Here is an 8,199-nt window from a genome sequence, read left to right on the forward strand (position 1 = left end):
TTGTTCTTTCTCTGTTTCTTATCACATAGAGAGCTAGAGAGTGTTCTAGAATCAAGTAGAGAGAGAGAGAGAGAGATATGGAATCAAGTAGAAAAAGAAAAAGAAGGGAGTTAGAGTGGGTATATGTGTGTGGTGGAGGAAAAAAAAAGTACGGATGAAATTGAAAGGAAAAATAGTATAAAGAATAAGAAATGCTACTACAATATTTTTACAACAAATCTTAAGTAATATATTGTTATTAGCTAATATTGACGAGTAAAAAAATAATTTTAGTGGTGGATTTAAATTAGAACTAATAACAACTTTCCACATAAGATTTTGTTGTGATTCTTGTGAAAGTATTGCGAAAAATGTTGTAAATATAACACTTTTCATTGAAAAATATAGTTGTTGGAAATGAACATATGAAGAATAAATGATGATTAAAAAAAGAATAATGAATGAATAAAAAAATAATATTTAAATGAAATTGAAAAAATGATAAAGAATCTGTTAGAAAGTATGTTTGAAAAAATAAATAGAAAAAAAACCTAAATATTACTGTTTACTGTTTAAAATTTAGATAAACGGAACTTCTTAGGTATCAAGTATCAATTATAAAGCCAGTAGGGGCCAACTGCGCCTCGCAAGGCTTTATTACCTTCCTTTAACAATTGACCAAAAGTAAGAAACAAAATATGTAAAACAGAATCTCACAAAGTAGATTTGGTCTCACCAACAACACATTCACACCCTCTAATAAAATCCCTAATGCCTTTGAACAAAGCTTGGGCCTTCGTCGGGTCAAACAGCTCCACAGCATGAAAGCCTTCTTCATCAAACTCAGCCACCACGTGCACCCCACGTGCCTCCAAAATCTTCACAAGCTCCTTCTGCCTATCCTGTAATGGGTCCCCACCATAACCCCTTACCAAACACCTTGGTAGCCGTCCGATCTTCGCATCATGGGACCCGCCCACCGTCGGATTACAGTACTCATGATCACGATCCGCATCCTTTGGCAATGCAAGGGCCCACATTAAGTCATTAGCAGTCAAGGGCAAGATCCGATCGTTGATCAACCTGATCTCTGATCCTGTCCTCTGGACCCCACCAAAGTACGGTTGATTCAATATCAACCCTTTGATCTCCACAGGTTTGATATCAACATCAAGAGCGCGTAGACCTGCATGGTACACGATATTTCCTCCAGCACTACTGCCCATTAGAAAGCAACGTGAAAAGTCTGCGTACCGTCTCAACCATGCATCACAGCCATTGATATCATCTTCATCCTTCTTGGCTTGGTTCCGGATCCACATGATGGCGTCCATGGCATCATCGTAAGCAGCTGGAAGACGATGTTCAGGAGCGAGACGGTACTCGACGGAGACGATAAGAGCTGGGAATTGAGCTGCCATGTTGGAACATGAATCATGGAAAGGCTGTGAAGCTGCGCTGAAGAGAACAAAGCCTCCGCCATGGAAGTATATAATGACAGGAAGCTTTTGGTTTTGGTTTTGAGGGACAGGGTGTGGGAGGAAGAGCCTGAGAAAAGTTTTGGTTTTGGGGTTAAGAGGGATGTCCTTGGAGAGAGCGAGTAGTTGGGTTGAGGGGTCTTTGCTTGGTTCTGGATTTGTGGATGCGGGGGAGAATGGGGTGAGTCGAGTGAGTGAGCCATCTGGATTGGGACTGATGTTGAGGAATTTGTAGGGATCAATATTGGAGGTTTTTGTTTGGTCTGCCATGATTGAATCTTGAATCTCTGTGTGTGTTTGAGTGGAAGAGAAGATATGGGGAGAGATAGTATGAGAAAATGAGGTGATTATAATAGGCAGGAAAGTGTAGGTGTATGAAATGGACCATGCCATTATGGACTAGTTTGTTTGGTAGATGCGTACTTTATTACTTTAGACCTTTTTTTTTTTTTTTTTTTTTTTGGCAGAAACTTTAGGCCTTGTTTGGATTTATTTTTTCATTACTCATCATTCATCACTCAATTTCCGTCACTCGTCACTCATCACTCATCACTTAAAATATCCTACCTGTTTGGTTTTTGTTTTCCCTTCCCATCACTCAAATATTTCTACTGTTTGTGGGACCCACTGCCGGAGCACCATGTCAATGAGTATAGTTAGCCTACCCGCCTCCCTCAACTCTTTTCATTTCATTTTCTTCTCCTTCAGTCACCATTGCCCTATTACTCCCCCAACACAAACCCAAACCCAGGTAAGCTAGAAGACGATCGGTGTAGCAGCGGTGCCGATCTCCCACCTCTAACGTGTAGTGGTGTTGATCGGCACCGATCTCCCACCTTCTCAACCCAGCACCGATCTCCACGTTTTATTGGTGTTGATTTTTGAAAACCCCAAGGCTTGATTTTTTTGGGTATTGTTCTGTGTGTGCCTGTTTTTTCTGTTGTTCATGCCCCTTTCTTTGTCTCTGTTGCTTGTGGTTACCTCTATTAGTGCTTGGCTGAAGAGAAAGCACACAAAAACAAGATTAAGGAGAGAAAATTTTGTGGGTTTGTGTTTCTATGTTAGTGTGTATGATCTAATTCACGTGTTTATGGGTTTGATTTTCTAGGTTTGAGAAATTGGTACCCATGTGTTTCTATTTTTTTTTTTTTTTTTGATAAAGTATATTTGGTGTTTCTGTGAAGAAGAAAAGAAAGAAAAAGAATGAAGAAGAAGAAAAAAATGGCCATTGGAGTGAGTCTATGAAGAAGAAAGAAAGAATAAGAAAGAAGAAGAAAAAGATGCACCTGACGTTACTTGTCTCTGGCCATGGGTCCCATTAATGTGTGTTTAATTATGAAAATGTCATTCGAAACTGAAAACACCTAAAATGTGTTTTCAGTTTCCATAACTCATAATTCAAAAATCAGAAAATTGAGTAATGGAAACAAAAACTGGAAACAATTGAAAACAAAATCCAAACAAGCTTTTTTGCATGGGTCCCACCAATTTTGAGTTATGAGTTATGGAAACAAAGTTATGAGTTATGGAAACTCAAAATCCAAACACCCCTTAGACTCTTCATTGACTTGCTTTGTTGTCCTATTATCTGTATATTAATTTCATTTTAATGCACAATTTATTTGTATTTATTTTTTCCCTTTTTTTTAAGTATTTCTATATTTGGCTTTGTTGTATATTAATATCATTTAATTGTATTTATTTAATTTCATTTAATGCACACTTTATTTGTATTTATTTTTGAAATTATTATTTGAGATTTTTTAATAATATAAAAAGTCTTCTTAATGGGTGCCATTAAAACATTTGTTAATTGACTATTTTAGAAAAAAAAAAATTTTGATACCACTTTAATAGAAAATATAAAAAACTGTCAAAACAGTTTTTTTTTTTTTTTTTGAGAAGTTACATTTTTATTTTCTCATAAAATTTTTTTGAAAAAAAAAAGTTTATAAACTAATGTTCATAGGGTATCTGTTAACTTTTCCCTAATATAAATAGCATATTTTATTGTAAAAAATTAAACCATACAATGTTTTTGAATCTAATTTTTATATATTCATAAATAAAAATCATTTTATCTAATTAACTCAAATAATATAATTTTAAGGTATTGTTTTTGCTTCATATATTTCACCATATATAATAAACACCAGAAAATTATTATACATTTTTTAAAATAATTAATTAATTAAACTAAAAATTATTATCTATTGGTTAATATAACTATATAGTTTATTTCAATTTAAGAAAATAAGATACAACATCTAAAAATAGGATAAAACTATATAGTTTCGTTAACCAATAAATCATAGAATATTTAATTTAATTATTTTTTAAAAATTATAATAATTTTTATGTTGCACTGCAGTTAAACGATTGAATTTATTTGAAAAATGCATCTAGTTTTGTACCCAAAAAAAAAAAAAAAAAACCTTCCGAATTGTCGTAAAATGTCCAAAGAATATACGAAGTATAAGCTTCGGAGTTGAAAAAGGTTATATGACTAATAAAGTTGAAGACCTTTTTTTTTTTTTTTTTGGTGTGAAATAATTAAAATTTACTACCATCCCACTCAGCCCTTAAAGATTGGAGTATTATATTAGCATTGAGCCATATAGTGCATCAATAAATGTGTATAGAAAATTGACCCTATATTTATGATGTTGCAAACTGCAACCAGGATCATGGACAACCTGTTTATTCAATTTAATTAGCGAAGAAAAAGGGCATGCATGGGCCAGGTCCAGAACCACCTCAATCCCTGCCTCATTTATTGCCAACTATACATTAACAAACTCATAATCGATCATAAATTCAAGTCAATGATATACCGCTTCTTTGAAATACGAGCCAAAGAGGGGAAAATAAGTGTGGAACGAATCTCTCTTCAAATGGTCATGGTTGGATTAAATCCTCTAAAACTCTTCTTTTTCTTTTTCTTTTTTTCTTTTTCTTTTTCTTTTTTTCTTTTTCTTTTTCTTTTTGATGAGACTCTAAAACTCTTGTGATAATTCAAATGTAGAGATTTTAAAATCCTATTCATTTATTCTAAAATGAGTGGATTATAATTTGTAACAACATCAATATATAAAGATAGGTAATTAATAATTATCTTGTCTGCCAAGAGTGGTACTTTTTTTAAATGAGATTTAGGAGAAAATAATTCAAGTTATGGAGTTAATAGCATATTGTAACTAACCAAAAAAAAAAGTTAACTATCATAATTTTGATATGCACATAATTAGAAAAATTCTAAACATACTACAAATTTTACTATATAACTTATTGTAACTAACTCAAAAAAAAAAAAAAAAAAGTTAAGTATCATGATTTTGATATGCATATAATTAGGAAAATTTTAAACATACTACAAATTATATTATATAACTTATACAAACTAGGTCCACCCGTTGTGAACAGTGATTAGTCTTTGGTTGAAAGTTTTGAGAAAATATGACGGGAAACCAAAAAAAAAAAAAAAATCACTCATAATCTACCTTTTTCGTACACCGGACCCCTTTTTCTAAAAGCCATTTGAGACACTCTCTGATGGTGGCCATATGGCCATGGTATTGTCAAAAATAAAAATAATTTAATCTTGGAAAATTGGTTTTGACTAAAATTCTTTGTAAAGATCAAAAGAATTCTAAGATGTTCAAGTTTGAGGAGAGAATTATCAAGACATACTCATTTGATTTACCTATTTAGGTTGTGTTTGTTTTATTAAAAAAGCTTTAAGAAAAACATTTTATACATTTACGGGTGTTTGGTTGAACAGAAAATCTAGTTAACCTGAAAACAGTTTCTCTCTTGATTGTAAAATAGACCTGATTTGGTGTGAAATGTATTACATTTTTATTTTATAGCATTTCATTTTCAGCCAAAGCTCTCACACTCACACTCACACTTATGCTATACACACCAAAGCAATCAGTAACCACCTCCACACCGTCGGCCAAACATCGCCCTCCACGCACCATCACGCTCATCCTCCACACCTCTGCACAGTCCCCCTCATCCACACCGCCGGTCAGGTATGCTCTCTCTCAATGAGTGAAATAACATCTTCAGTGTGCAAACCATTGGGCAACACATCTTGTTGGTAATTTCCAATTAACTGACCATCAAAATTTATTCTTCCTAAAAGTATGCTCAGGATCACCTTATAATTCGTAGAGCATTCACCAACAGCATATTAAATTCATAATTAACCAATAAAAAATTTCTGAAATATGGGCAAATTGTTGTAAGATCCCATGAAAACAACGATCTTTACAATAAAAAATCCATTTTAATCTACACAAAGTATAGTCATCTCAATAAACAGAGAAGTTATTATGTGTTTCCGTCACATGTTTCTTCTCCCTCACATGAGAGTGGACCCCACAAGCAAAGAAAAGGTTTTTTAGGAAGAAGAAATGGAGATTCCTCAAGAAAAGCAATTCAGATGAAAGACTTCCAAAGTCTACTTTGTATGCAGAAAACCAGGACATTTTGCAAAAAATTGCTCGAAGAGAGAAAAGGCAGCAAAGCTTCTTGAGCAAGCCCAAATTCATGCAGAAGATATTCCCTTTTCTGATGTAGAATCACTCTATTTGTTAGATGACTAATATTCTCCTCAAGCCCTAGTAGTCATGGGATACTCTACAATAGAAGAAGACTCAGATTCAGAATCAGTGGCCTCAGATCCCGAAACTCAAACCATCTATACTTCCCAGCCTGCTTTAGTCTCTTTGGCAAACCCCATTCCTATTGCCCAAGTTCACATTCTCCTTGACTCATATTCTAGACCTACCCCTATCATTGCCCTTTTTGATACCGGAGTAGCAGCAACAATCATTCATCCAAAAATTTTACGTGAAGAATTCTAGTTACCTCATTACCAGATGTTCCGTGCAGCAAATAGAGAAACATTCCCAATCACAAAAAATAAATAAATAAATAAATAAAACCCTATACTCATCAGAATTTTCCCAACCTCACCATAAAACATCAGGTTCTTGGATCACCTCTCACTGGTAGAGACCTTCTTATAGGCTTTGATATCCTTCACCAAATACCTAGCCTTAGATGGTCATCAAAAGGACTTTCACATAAACAACATCTCCTTACTTGGACCCAAGTTCCTCACTTGTTCGTTGTTGATCCTTATGATTTCCTAAGACTCTAGATCATTAATGATTGTTGTGCAAATAATCATTCTGAGCTCTTATAGAAAAATCCAAATCCCTTGTGGATGAACCCAGACTTTTTCATACACCTTCCCTTTAAAAAGAATGAAGATGTCAATCCTACAAAAGCCAACCACAAAGAAATGAATCCAGAACATTTAGCTCTAGCTAAACAAGAGATCTCCACACTCCTCACTGAAGGACTCATTGAACCCACTTCTTCCCCGTGGGCTTGTGAAGCCTTTTATGTTAACTAAGCATGCTGAGCAAATCTGAGGAAAACTTAGATTGGTAATCAACTACCAAAATCTAAATCATTTTCTAGTAGATGATAAGCTTCCATTGCCAAATAAAAATGATCTTTTCCAGCATCTTTCAAATGCAAAAGTGTTCTCAAAGTTTGATCTTAATGCAGGATTTTGGCAGTTAGGAATTCATCTGGAAGATAGATACAAAACAGCATTTTGCATCCTAGATCATTATTACCAGTGGACGGTTATGCCCTTTGGACTAAAAAATGCTCCATCTCAGTTCCAAAAAGCAATGGTGACCTTGTTTCAACCTCTCTTGGCAAATGCATTGATCTATGTAGATGATATTCTCCTTTTCTCAAAAGATACAGATTCTCATGAAAAACTGCTCACTGAATTTTACAATTTAGTGAAATCCCAAGGAATTATGCTCTTGGAGAAAAAAAAATGGTCATTGGGAAAACATCAATAGAGTTTTTGGGGATGACTATTATGGGGGATATTTTTGCGATAAGGGTCGAAAATGCAAAAACGGCCCAAATCTCCCCTTGGGTTCTTTAAAAAGGTTTATTTGTGAAGAATCAAGCCCAAAATTCCAAATGTATAATGAACAAAAGGCTAATGGTACTTTGAGAAGAGAGAATCAAAATGCTAATAACAAAAGTGTAGGAAAAGTATAAAAACATAACAGGTCTAAAACTTCGACCCATAGTCACTGCGAAGAGGAAAATGAGAGAGGTTGTGAGGAAGAGAGGGAAGGTTCTCCTGTAGCCATATTTCCACCCCTAAGGATCAAAATTGTGAGAATGTTTCCTAATTTAGTGGGTTTTTGCTCTCAAATTTCAGCTCTATGGGGAAAACGTGGTTCAACAGGTCTGAAACTTCGACCCACAGTCACCAAAAAGAGGAAATTGAGAGAGGTCGTGAGGAAGAGATGGAAGGTTCCCATGTACCCATATTTCCACCACTAAGGTTCGAAATTGTGAGACTGTCGACTGGCTTAATGGGCTTTTGCTCTGAAGTTTCAAGTCTTTAGGTAGAACGTGGTTGGTCCATTTTGAATCTGATTGGGGCCTTTTGTATTGAACTTTGGGTGCTCTAAGTGACTAGTTTTTGGTCAATAGAAGAGACTTTGAACCCCAAGGTCTCAATCAAAGAAGTTATGGTCAAATTTGCTTTAATTGGATAAGAGAGCTGGCTTGCTTTTTACATGATTTTGGAAATAAAGTGGCTGACTCCATTAGCTATTCTTTCCTTGTCATTGTAGGCTTTTGACAGCTACATTTAGCTACAATAGGCTAGCTAATTAGTTTAGGG

General features: G+C 34.7%; 1 protein-coding gene across 1 annotated transcript; it reads right to left on the reverse strand.

Annotated features, from left to right (window-relative positions):
- Positions 1 to 590: 590 nt before the first annotated feature.
- On the reverse strand, positions 591 to 1,836 carry LOC115956077 (probable carboxylesterase 8). The gene has a single exon (XM_031074536.1). The coding sequence runs from the start codon at positions 1,725 to 1,727 to the stop codon at positions 693 to 695; it is 1,035 nt and encodes a 344-aa protein (XP_030930396.1). The 5' UTR covers positions 1,728 to 1,836; the 3' UTR covers positions 591 to 692.
- Positions 1,837 to 8,199: the final 6,363 nt, after the last annotated feature.

The sequence above is a fragment of the Quercus lobata genome, chromosome 8 (genome assembly GCF_001633185.2).
Source record: "Quercus lobata isolate SW786 chromosome 8, ValleyOak3.0 Primary Assembly, whole genome shotgun sequence".
NCBI classification, from domain to species: Eukaryota; Viridiplantae; Streptophyta; class Magnoliopsida; order Fagales; family Fagaceae; genus Quercus; species Quercus lobata.

Bases quoted from the DNA above. Each gene is read 5' to 3' on its own strand.
- LOC115956077 (XM_031074536.1), bottom strand. From the start codon at position 1,727: ATGGCAGACCAAACAAAAACCTCCAATATTGATCCCTACAAATTCCTC.